General features: G+C 36.9%; 1 protein-coding gene across 3 annotated transcripts in view; it reads right to left on the bottom strand.

Moving 5' to 3' along the window:
* The window catches only part of pibf1 (progesterone immunomodulatory binding factor 1), a 47,974-nt gene that overhangs the window by 29,672 nt on the left and 4,889 nt on the right, over positions 1-13,413 (bottom strand). For all 3 annotated transcript variants that reach the window (XM_082164021.1, XM_082164020.1, XM_082164022.1), the window contains 5 exons: positions 13,220-13,353; positions 12,612-12,720; positions 12,006-12,187; positions 11,569-11,694; positions 3,572-3,670 (listed from right to left, as the gene is read on the bottom strand). In XM_082164021.1, coding sequence (XP_082020147.1) covers positions 3,572-3,670; positions 11,569-11,694; positions 12,006-12,187; positions 12,612-12,720; positions 13,220-13,353 — 650 coding nt within the window. The remainder of the gene's footprint in view (positions 1-3,571; positions 3,671-11,568; positions 11,695-12,005; positions 12,188-12,611; positions 12,721-13,219; positions 13,354-13,413) is intronic.

The following is a 13,413-nucleotide window of genomic DNA, read 5'->3' on the forward strand; positions in this document are numbered from 1 at the left end:
TTTGTCTGTGATTTAACACTATTCCATCTTTATGGCTATTTTCATGGTGAAAACACAGGTAAAAATATAATAAATATCAAACCCCACTTATCAAAAAAAGTTAACCACTTACCATTACCAGTTTTCAGATTAAAAAAAAAAATTCTACATCATATATTCTGAGGATTCTGTGTAATTTCTCTTTAGTATTTTATTTTAGTCAAGTCATGATTTTTTTGGTTTGAAAGAAATTACTGCATTTATATAGAAATTTAACAATAGTGATTTATTTACATGAAAAAGACATTTACATTGTTACAAAAAACATTCTATTTCAAATAAATGCCGTTCTTTTGAACTTTCTATTCATCAAATAATCCTACATTTTTATTTATTTTTTTCACAAAAATATTAAGCAGCACAACCATTTTCAACAGCAATAACACTAACAACTGTTTCTCGAGCACTAAATCATCACATTAGAATGATTTCTGAAGGATCATGTGACCCTGAAGACTGGAGTAATGATGTGGAAAATTCAGCTTTAACATCACAGGAATAAATTACATTTTAAAATATATTAAAATAGAAAGTAGTCTTTTTAAATTGTAATAATATTATTTCACAATATTACTATTTTGACTGTATTCTGATCAAATAAATGGAGCTGTGGTGAGTATAAAATACTTCTTTCAAAAACCTTAAAAGAATCTTACTGACCCCAAACTTTTTCCATTAGTGTATGCCTACACTAGCTCTACATTTCAAGTAGTTTTTCAACCCTTTCTATGTTTTGGCTGCAGACATGCACAAGCAGAGTGTACCACAATGGAAATACCCATCTTTTCTAGCCAGTTTAGCATGTTTTCTCACTCATGACATTTACCAATGATGTTAAAACCAAAGCTCACATGTTAAATTAGCCTGTCAGAGAGGTTTCACTGAGCTGTGGCGACTCGCTGCTTATTTTCTTCTACTTGTCTAACTATAATTCTAGTCTTGTCTTAACTAGCCACATGTTCTTGTTTTAGATCATCTATTTTCACAGTCATCTACCACAGCCCAGTGTCCAGAATCTGATACTGCTTTCCTTCAAGTGCAGGCCCTGATCACCACAGTGTAGAAACACGGATTCAACTGCGTTTCATCACAATGGAAAGCTTAACAAAGGCATGTTCAGCAACTCTGTCACACTGGCTCTACAACCGTGGGAACATGACTGTACAAGAAATTCCTCCTCAAGAACACAGGCTCCAAAAATAATTACATCTATCATAACCAGGAGCAAAACAATCTGCATATTTTAAAATCTTGGCTTCGATTGTTTACTTGTCGTCAGACAGGCAGAGAATAACACTTTTATTTTTTCTGGAGGCAGTAACAGAGGTTAAATATTTGAGGTCTCCCTGCAACTTTAGAAGTCATACACAGTGCTTATTACTTATTAGTAGATGATCCTCACACACACTATAAGACAAACATGACTACACCCACTTTTACTTACAGTGACAAAAAATGGTCATATCTGTCATCAGTTCAAGATTACTTGATTTGGCCTTGGAGGATTCCAGTCAAGCTTGAAATGTTTGACACCAAGAAAAAACAAATAACATAAAAAAAAGTCCTAAAGAAATGTCCTTTTCACAGATTTACAAAGTGCATGCAAAGGCTAGAACAGTGTTAAAGCCGCCACCCATCACTGTTGTGTGCTTATTATTGTAAAGTTAAGTTAGTAATTTAGTCATTTTAAAGTTACCCGGTAATATTATTTAAGTATTTTTAAATAAAAAAAATATTTTAATTAAATGATTAAATTTACAATGCAGTTCAAAGGTTTGGGTTTGGGAAGATTTTTGAAAGAAATCTCACCAAGACTGCATTTATTTCATCAACCATACAGTAAAAACAGAAATTTTAATTTTCAGTTATAGTTAACAGTAAACATGTTATAATAATGTGTTTTAAAATGTTCCTGTGACGCAAAGCTGAATTTTCAACATCATTACTCCAGTCTTCAGAGTCACATGATCATTCAGAAATCATTCTAATATGCTGATTTGACGCTCAAGAAACACTTATTATTATCAACGTTGAAAATGGTTTTGCTGCTTAATATTTTTGTGGAAACTGTGAAACCGTTTTTTTCAGGATTTTTTTAATTAATAGAAAGTTCAAAAGAACAGCATTTGTTAGGTATAGAAATACAGACCCTTTCCAAAAAATGTGAATATCATGGAAAAGTTTATTTATTTCCATAATTCCATTCAAAACGTTAAACTTCCATAGATTATAGATTCAGGGCCCACAACTTAAACGATTTCAAGTATTTAGTTGTTTATTTGTACATAATTTGGGCTTCCAGCTCATAAAACCCACGAAAACAGGATTTCAAAAAATTTGAATATTACATGAAATCACACAGTAATTACACAGTGATACCATGGTCATTGAACCAGGTTTTGGTTATTTTGGCAGTGTGGGCAGGTGCAAATCCTGCTGGAAAATGAAGGAAGCATGAAGTGCTCTGAAAATGTCCTGGTAGACGGCTGCGTTGACTCTGGATTTAATAAAGCACAGTGGACCAAAGTCCTCTTTTCTGATGAGAGCAAATTTTGCATCTCATTTGGAAACCAAAGTCCCAGAGTCTGGAGGAAGAATGGAGAGGCACACAATCCAAGATGCTTGAAGTCCAGTGTGAAGTTTCCACAGTCTGTGTTGGTTTGGGGAGCCATGTCATCGGCTGGTGTTGGTCCACTGTGCTGTCCACTCAACGCAGCCGTCTACCAGGACATTTTCAGAGCACTTCATGCTTCCTTCAGCAGACAAGCTTTATGGAGATGCTGACTTCATTTTCCAGCAGGATTTGCACCTGCCCACACTGCCAAAAGAACCAAAACCTGGTTCAATGACCATGGTATCACTGTGTAATTACTGTGTGATTTCATATAATATTCAAATTTTTTGAAATCCTGTTTTCGTGGGTTTTATGAGCTAGAAGCCCAAATTATGTACAAATAAACAACTAAATACTTGAAATCGTTTAAGTTGTGGGCCCTGAATCTATAGTCTATGGAAGTTTAACGTTTTGAATGGAATTATGGAAATAAATAAACTTTTCCATGATATTCAAATTTTTTGGAAAGGGTCTGCATTTGTAACATCAGAAATGTCTTTTCAGTCATGTTTTATCAATTTAATACAATTTCTTTAAAAAAAAAATCTTACTGACCCTAAACTTTTGCACGGTAGTTTACTTTGACATCATATTGGGACATATCAAGTATTAATATAGCGGAAATGGTTGTCAATGCCTAGGCCTAATTTTAAATAACATCTGAAATCCTGATTTCAAAATGCCCAGATGGCTACCGCATCATTGCATCTGGTGTCACTAATTTACGAAAACTCATTCACTCATTCATCGATTCACACTCATTCGGCCATCATGCTTCTTTCCACTGAATTATGATTTGGCAAGAATTTCTGTACATGCATTTGCTCAATAGTTTTTCAAACGCTCAATAAGTGTCAGAAAGAAAATGATGACAGCTACAGACTGTCACGCATATGTGAGAGGTTTGTAAGAACTTACTGGTCTAAAAGTTGATCATATTTGGCTTGGGAATCTCTTTCTGCATTCAATGCTCTGTCTTTCTCAATGACAGCATTATCTCGGGTTTCACGAAGGTTTCTGAAAGATTAACAAACACATTTCCTGAAACAATACTGTACATTATGCAGCACAGGATTAAGTTAAGTGTGTTTTACAGCCTTGCCATTTGAAACAATATAAATCATGAACTTTCATTACCTGCATTATTACATATAATACAATACAGTGTTTCCACTGCCACTTTTTTTCTGCATAATTTCTGTATAAAAGAGAGGTCAGATTGCAGTGATACATCACAGATAAATCTGACTACACCAACATTTTGATGCTGAGAAGTAGCATAAAGCAGAAATTATAGTCCCACAATAGTGGGGAAACAATAGCTACAGTCGTGCTCAGAATTAATCATACCCCTGGTAAATTTGATCAAAAATGGCTGTAAAAATAAATCTGCATCGTTTATCCTTTTGATCTTTCATTGAAAAAATTGGCAAAAATCTAACCTTTCATTTAAGTAAAATAATTGAAAGTGGGGGGGGGGTCACATTATGAAATAAATGTTTTTCTCCACAATTATTCATACCCTTTTATTAAATACCTTTTTGCAATCTCCTTTTGCCAAGATACCAGCTCTCAGTCTTCTCCTATAATGCCTGATGAGTTTGGAGAACACCTGACAAGAGATCAGAGACCATTCCTTCATACAGAATCTCTCCAGATCCTTCAGATTCCCAGATCCATGTTGGCACTTCTTCTCTTCAGTTCACTCCACTCATCAGGTCAGGGAACTGGGACGGTCATGGCAGAAGCTTCATTTTGTGCTCCCTAACACATTTTTGTGTTGATTTTGATGTTTGTTTTGGATCGTTGTCCTGATGGAAGATCCAACCACGGCCCATTATAAGATTTCTAGCAGAAGGCGTCAGGTTTAGATTTTTTATCTGTTGATATTTGATAGAATCCACGATGCCATGTGTCTGAATAAGAAGTCCAGGACCTCCAGCAGAAAAATATGCCCACAACATTAAAGATCCAATGGTATATTAAATTGTACACATGGGGTACTTTTTATTCTTGTGTGCACCAAACCCATCTAGCGTGTTTGCTGCCAAAAAGCTCTTTTTTTAGTTTCATCTGACCACAGAACCCTGTGCCGTTTGAAGTTCCAGTCGTGTCTGAGAACTGAATATGCTGGAGTTTGTTCTTGGAGGAGCGAGGAGCATTTTTCTTGAAAACCTCCCAAACAACATGTGGGGATGTAGGGGTTGTTTGATTTTTTTTTATTGATTTTTTTTATCAAAAATTGAATTTGGCCTTTGTGTTTCCTCATATTTAAACTCAAGAAGTTTGAAACAAGAAGTCATAGCTGGACAATTTCATGTTCCTAGTCACCCTGGTGTGCTAAAAAAAAAAAGGTAAATATTAATGGGAATATACTTCAGAGATATTTTATTCATAAAAAATTCTAGGGGTATCAATAATTGTGTGGGGGGGGGATCACATTATGAAATAAATGTTTTTCTCCAAAACACGTGTTATGTTATGTATATAATGTGATTTCCCCCCCACTTTCAATTCTTTTACTTCAATGAAAGTTTAGATTTTTGCCAATTTTTTGAATGAAAGATCAAAACAATAAACGATGCAGATTTATTTTTTACAGCCATTTTTGATCATATTTACCAGGGGTATGATTAATTCTGAGCACGACTGTATGTTTACATGGACCTCTTTTATTTTAATCGGAATTAATTCATTCCATACTAACATTCTCCTAAATTCCTTCTTTTCTTTGTTTTGAAGAGCAGACTTAATATGTATCTGTAAACTGGAGAAACTGGAATAACTGGTGGAGGAACGACCACTCCTCGAAAAGACAAAGGACCTTTCTGGAAATTAACATTTGAACTCTCTCTTGTGAAACTAGCACCTCTTGCCTAAGCAATCCTAATCTACATTTCTTCCCCTCTTCCCACATCCCTCCTCCTCCCTCATGCTGAGATCACCAAAATTCACCCAATAATCTATATGGTTTAATGTGAATATTTATCATCATGTTTGGTATCACTTGAAATTTCTCAGTGTGACTGGTACAATCTCATTCCCAAAGAAGTAAAACAAAAGGTAATAAGGTCTTTAAGAGTTTAGAGATAACTGGCACACAAAGGAGGGTGTGTCTCTAGACAAATGGTCTCCTACTCCCAAAAGGTGTTAACTCTGAATGTAAATTCCCATTGTTAGCAGAAGTTTCCATGTGAAAAAAGTTTCTGTCTATATAATGAAATGCAACGAGAGGATCAGCGCGATTCTGTACCTCAGATCAGCCCGTGAATGCTGAGAGTTGCCGGGACTCTCAGCATCATGTATTTCCTAATGTCGGGTTTGTATCTCTTTTCTTTATTCCAGAGCATTTGATGTTTTGTCTTGATTATCTTTGAACTGATTATGAAATTGGCATGATATATATACCTGACATAATAAATTGTAACCATTGATTTTATTCTAACAGACTCTGGCATTATTTTCAGTAAAGAGTAAAAAGAATAGTCAAACATTCGCTCACATTTAATGATGCACATTAAAACCTTTTCATTAATGGGGTCAGATGAAATAACGAGAAAATACATATGAGAAAATGTATTGCATTTAATCAAAAATACTCTGCCACGAGAAAGGACAGTAACACGCAGAGACCTTCCCCGCTGACCGGATGCCTCCATTGGGCTGATTGAGCGCAGGCTTACAGTTATTTTGGATTCTGATTAGGAGACGACGAGCACATGAACTGTTGTGCTGTGCTGCGCTGCTTATATTTATCAAGCAGCAAAAACGGCCCTTCCCGTGCCCAAAACAAGGCTTCTGTGGATGAGAGTGTGAAACAAGGACTGCTGGGACGTTGTCCTGGTCCATTTCAAAGAGATGAGAGGAAAGAGAATTTTAGAATGACACGACAGTCATTTATGACACTTCATTCAACAACAACAAAAATCTGTTTCAGGCGTCATACGTTATTATGCCATTTCTACAACATTTCACATGCGCAGTGTTTTCCAGTTTCGGATTTCAATTTGATCAAGAGTTTACATGTCTTCTCGATCGGATTAGAAAAGGAATAAACCTCCTAGGGGTGGGCGGTATGACCAAAATTCTGTTTCACGGTATGACTAATTTTATTTCACGGTAACGATATATTTCACGATATAGTTATATATTTATATAGTTATTCTCGAAAAATCAACAAAAAGGGCTTTGTATAATAAATAAACCGAAATACTTTAGAAATGTAAAGTACTTCACTTTGTTTGAATTTTCTTTTATTTGGTAAACTGTTTTTAATAGCTAAATATAGTAAACAAAGCACTCTCATCAACTTTTAGATGAACTGCCCCCAACTGATTGATATTAAATACAACTCAAACTTTAAATAAAGTGTTGCTGAATAATTTTTCAATCTCATGCTATTGCTTTACTTCATCCATCAGTTTATAATATCTGAACTTTTTTTTTATTAAACTAGCCTATTCTATTCATAAAAAATGTGTTACTTCCTGTTAATTTGGTAGGATATTAGTAAATACTAGTTATGTTTAAATGTTTTCCCGGTACATTATTTGCCATGTCTGCTTATTATAGCCTACTGCGTTTTAAAGGGCTTGCAAAACATTTTGCTCTTTTTGTGATATCTGGCAACCCGTCACCTAAAGCTTTAATCAAGAGATGTTCAGAAGTGTCAAGTTCATAAGTGACTAGGAGAACAGCAGTATGAAAACCGAACAGCAGCTACTGTTAGTGTTGACTAAGTAGTGTAAATTATACACACCTTGTAACTGCGCCATTATTTTACATAGCCCGGTGAACACCGACACACCACCGCGCTCCCTCTCAGTGCGTGTGGACGCGCGTGTCTTTTGCATCAGTTCATTTGAGTGACAAGTTGTAATCACGCATTGAATCAAAGGAAGATTTTATCAGCTGTTTCAGTGGCCAATTGTTTGGAGTTAGAAATATAACTCGCGCTGCATATTTAGTAATTTTGCCTCAGATACAGGATTATACATTTGCTTTAACAAGCAGGTTGTTCATTACCACGGCAACCGCTCGCGTGTCATGCTGAATGCGAGTTTCGTGTTTAAAAAGTAACTATACATAATAGACGGAAAGATGCCTATAAGATAACTATACATTATTTAAGGTTATTTCTATTCGTTACGATATTGATATATGAGCTGTTGTTGTCCAGCTTTCATGCTTTCCCCGTTGCGATCGTGCACTCCTCTAAACTGTAGCCTACGGGTGACGCACTGCTCTAGTTGACTGCTGCGCCTTTCCCTCCGAAAATATCACGTTAACAACAAACCTTTAGAAAACGTAATTCCTTTGTGGATCCTCTTGATCTGCTTTCTCCATGTTTCTTTGACAAATCTCAGTGTCTCAGTCTCACGCACGCTGAATGTGAGTTAACCACGCCCACTTATTTACATGTCGCGGTATCACGGAATAAAAAAATCTGTTACGGTTGACATTTTCTACCGCGGTAACAAATATATACCGTCATACCGCCCAGCCCTAAAACCTCCCCTTACAATCCGAATTAAATTTGAATCAGGTTAGGCCAATTAATCCAGATCGACATGGTTACATGTGACTTTTATTCCGACTGTGCTACTAGTCCGATTACAATCGGATAATTAGGTTCCATGTAAACGAAGCTAATGCGTCACACACTCAAATGTTGAGGGTCAGTCTTTTGCACAGATGAACTGACACAAAACAAGAGACGCCAATTAATAGCAACAGAAAAGTATAATGTTGCTCTGTGTGAACAGACAGTGATAGTGCAGCAGTGCAAGACTTTAGAGCAAAAGCAAAAAATGTATGCAAGCATGCCGTTTTCTTAGACTGCAATCAGATATTGTTTAACTACTATTCTTGCATTAATACAATTATTTTTTTTTTATTCATGTTTTCAATGATAAAACTATTTGGGCTATGGCCACTTGGATAGCAGTGTCTGTCCTGGGACCCCTCTTACTTCACCTATGCTTAGTTGATTAGAAAATAGGCCTGTGTGATTAATCGTAATTGATTTCGATTTTGGCTTCCAAAGATTATGAATACAAGACAATCGAGGTAAAACTATAATTGTACCGCTGCCACATTCAGCGGTGTGCTTTCGTTCCTCCCTAAGCCAAACTTAACATCCAAATCAGCCGAATAAGTTAGGGCTGTAAAATGTAGTCTACTGTTGCTAAACTGGGAGACGTGTTTGATAATAAACAGTGCAATTAAAAGTACATTAAGCCGCGAAAGAGACACTGTTCCCCAGGCGGCTTTCTGTGCGTGCGCTCTGAGATGGAGCGGAATGTGCATAACAGGGCTCTAGAGTGCGACCAATTTGGGCGCACATGCGACCAAATTTTGTAAGGGTGCGACTAAAATTGTTCCTAGGTCGCACCGGTGCACCTAACGTCCTCGCATCCGCTGCCTCTCCACGAACTAAGTGTTTGTTCTCCTTTGACGGAACTCACACTCTTCTCTCACGCTTAATGAGTGATGACGGAGGACAGAATTAAACATTCAAACGTAGCCTGGTTACACTTAAGGTCTGTGATATTAGTCTGATTTTATTTTAGATTTCGGCTTCCAAAGATTATAAAAAATAATATATTGAGGTAAAACCATTAAAAACTATAGCCGCATTCTATCTAGTGCAACTTCTTCTCTTCGCAGCATTACACTGTCATTTCTCCCTAAAACTCAAACCTAACGACAGAATCAGCACGATCGGTGATTGTTGTAAAATGCAGTCTAGCTACTGTTGCTAACTTGCGAGACGCGTTAAATAATTAAAAGAGCTATTAAAAGCACAAAATCTGCGCAAGAGATGTTGTTCGCAAGGCGGCACGCGCTCCGAAACCGAAACCAAGACAAGCAAATTATAGCCTACTTTGGGTTTAATGTGCGTGTCTAAACGATCAAATGTACACAAAAGTATGTCAAAATGACCGGCTTGGAGATTCACTAAAAACAGTTTATGTCTTAAATGGACGTAGTTATGGAAATAGTTGGGAGAATATGGTGCATCAGATCAATAGCAGATCTGCACTCGGTCTTAAAGGGGCCGCAGTCTATTAAACATGCGGACGATTGCGCCATTACTGCGAATCAAACAACAAGAGAAAAATCACTACAAAGCTCTTGAAAGAATAACTTCAGCTTTATTAAGCATTAATCTATTTATGAAAAATTATGCAGTGTTATTTTACATTTGATTACTTTATTAGATTTCTTTTTAGACTAATATATATATATATATATAAAAACAAAAAGAACCGATAAGAATACAGTTAAAGTACCGGATCGATAAGCAGTATCGGTAAGAGTAGGAATACCGTTAAAACCCTTTACTCCCCGGTCAATGCTCCGACAACAGCCCAGACATGAAGCTACTTCAGCCACCATTCTCCCCAGTCCCTGGTAAGATGCCAAGCCCTGGTCTTTCGTCGGAGATGGCATCCGACTCAGAGACGGAGGTAGAGCCTATACCGCGCCTGAGCTAGAGACTCAAAATAGTTAGTTTGGCAGCTCAGTGAAGCACTTTAAAAAATGTATTTATTTATTTTTATTTATTTACCTACACCTTATTCTTGTTTAAAATCATTTACATAATATGAATGTATATAGAGCGTGATAAAAAGGTGACCTTGGAATTGTGGCGTTAAAGGTGACGCGAGCCGAGAAAAATTTTCAGTGCACCCAAATTTTGTGCTGGTGCACCTAAATAAAAAAGTTAGGCGCACCAGTGCAACCAAGGCAAAAAGTTAGTCAGGAGCCCTGCATAAGTTATTTTACATTTGATTACTTTCTGCTGTAGTAGGCTACTGCCTAGCCCTGTTTATTTAAAGGTGGGGTAGGCAGGTTTTTTCAAAAAAACTTTTCCCCAAATTTGTTTAAACAGTCTTTATATTCATGGGTTTCATCAGGTCCCTTTCCACAGGTGTATAAAATCAAGCACCTAGATTATGAATGCAGACTGCATTGTGCTTGATTAATACACCTGTGGAAAGGGACCTGATGAAACCCATGAATACCAATACCAATCTAGCGAAGTCTGGGACGGGAGAGAGGATCGGGAGACAGGTGCGGCGTAAGTGGGTCAAGTGCAAATGACAAACACCTGTGTCTTGTTTCAGTGATTGGCGTGGAGAGATCGCACATAAGGGACGGGGAAACCTCATTCATGGAGAGAGACACGCGGAGATCTGTGGGCTGATAGTGCGAGTGCGAGTGCGAGTGCAGGAAGCGCGAGGATTGCTGGTTACATTGGACTTTGCTCTTTGCTGCTATAGCGCTGTGTGCGCGACTTTTTGTTGTTGTTTTTTTTTTTTCATTTATAAATAAACACGCCCACAGCTCCGCAAGCCGACCCTGTCCTCTTCCTTCCTTGAATTTGAATTTTGTTACAGCGTCCTCCAGCTGAGCGGTCGGCATCGCGCGTTCATGTGTTTTGGGGGCGTGGCTTTGGAAGGAGCCCAGAAGGGAGGGGGTGGGAGTGAATGGAATAAGTAGCTGTGTTTATTGCAGTCCTGCGAAGATTACAGACACACGATTTTTATACTCTCTTTTTCAGAGTACTTACATTTTAATTATGTATTGGTATATAAAGACAGTTTAAACAAATTTAGGAAAACGTTTTTTTGAAAAAACCTACATACCCTGCCTTTAATTTGTATTTTTGTTCTGTTGTATTTATTTGTCCATTTTTGTTTGTAATTAGTTTCTTGCAATAATCGAGCAGCCCTATTCGAAAATATGATTCAGCGCTGTAAAAACCAAATCCATTAAAGAAATGAATAAAAATTATTTTATAGAGATTTAAGGTTTTAAAATTCCCTCACATTTCCAGATATTCCATGGTAAACAAGGATAGAAAGAATAGGATTTGTCCAAACTGAGACATGAAGGCTTGCTCTCACCTGTTCTCTCTCTCATACATCTCTTTAGATGCCCTCTGCAGGCTCTCGATCTCATGACTGGTCTTCATTCGAATGCGCTCCAGTTCATCACGCAGTTTGTTTTCATACTCTGTCTTATAGTGATCTCTGGTGGAGGGATGCAAACAGTACAACTGTTACATTATAATGGCATAATGACAATACATTATAAAGAAATGAGAAGAATGGATCTTGGATTTCTGCTGTAAATCCAAGTATATTAAGATTCTCGAAAGGTAACGTAATACCTGATACCAGATCGGACCTGGCCCACTTCTTCATATTACGCAACCATCTTACTACAGACCAATTTTATATTGTTCATAAAACTGAACTGAATAAACTGAAAAAATTTAGTTAGGAGCGGGAAAAAAGTAGGTAGGAAGCACCATCTGTTGTACATTATTTATCACACATACCTAGAAGCAACATATTTTTCATAGGCATCTTCCCTGGCCTTCTTTGTGTCCTCAAGCTGGCTCTGCAGTCTGTCCAGACGGTCTTCTTGATGAGCACAGCGCACATTAAGCTCCATGTTCTGCTTATTTAGATATTCCTTATCCTTCTGCATCAATGTTACAGACTGCTGCAGAGTGGCTACCTGCAGATGAAAAAAAAAAAAAAGGTGGCGAGAAAGAGGAAACGTAAGCAACAGAAGAAGAACCTTTATGATAAACAGATTTATAGGTTGAGATTATAGACATCAGCTGATAAGTTGCCCGCTTTGCTAGTTTGCAGAAGTGTGCTGGTTACAAAATGTGTAAACTTGATAATGGATAATGCACATTTGCTGTTTTAAAATACTTTGTATTCAATACCATATTATAGGTATTGTACCTTGCTCTTTATATATAATTTAACCAAAAAGAAGAAAAACTGAAAACAAACTGAAAATTGTTTATTATCCATTAACAAGACTGTCAGTGTCAGATGTCTATAATTTAAACAATCAGCTAATTAATTAATTGACCTAACTGACATGCCGATCTGTTAGTAATCGTATGTGTGTGTTCATCCCACATTACCTCTTTATGTAGCTCATTCCTCTCTTTTGTCATGGCAGTGTGTGTGAGGTCCAGAATTTCGAACTTCTTCCTCAACTCTCTCACCTCAGTTTCATTCCCATCTCTCTCTCTGTGGACCAAAATACGCAGACACAACCACCATATTTTAAAGGACTGAATTTGAACAATTTATACATAAAAAAACGTTTATACTAGTCAGTTGACTATAATGTTGGCCATAATGTTGACTCCCAAAGAAAAACATTTTCAACTAATATCTCTTTGTTTTTTGTAACAAAACCATTAACCAGTAAACTACCATTTGAGATCAGTACGATTTTTTTTTTTTTTATGTTTTTGAAAGAAGTCTCTTAATCTTCATCACGGCTTAATTTTTTTTAATCGAAAATACAGTAAAAACAAGAATATTGTGAAATATTATTACAATTTAAAATAACTGTTTTCAATTTTTTTCCTGTGATGTCAAAGCTGAATTTTCAGCATCATTACTCCAGTCTTCAGTGTCACATGATCCTTCAGTAATCATTTGAATGTGTTTGTTGCTCAAGAAACATTTCTTGCTGAGCTGAATGTGGACTTCAAAAGACAACGCAGGACATTCCACTCACCGTTTGATTTTGTCATAGTTCTCTCGTTTGTAGTCTCCTTCCTGAATAAGCTGCTTGCTGTCAGCAAGTTCTAGCGTGAGTCTCTGACAGCGGATCTCCAGCTCGGAGCGCACTCTCCTCTCTTCCTCATAACTCTGGTTGGGATATGAGAAAAAGAAGTGATGAATGTCAATAAGAAATTAAAGTAATGCCAA

Source organism: Leuciscus leuciscus, assembly GCF_965113295.1.
Source record: "Leuciscus leuciscus genome assembly, chromosome: 3".
In the NCBI taxonomy this organism is placed as follows: Eukaryota; Metazoa; Chordata; class Actinopteri; order Cypriniformes; family Leuciscidae; genus Leuciscus; species Leuciscus leuciscus.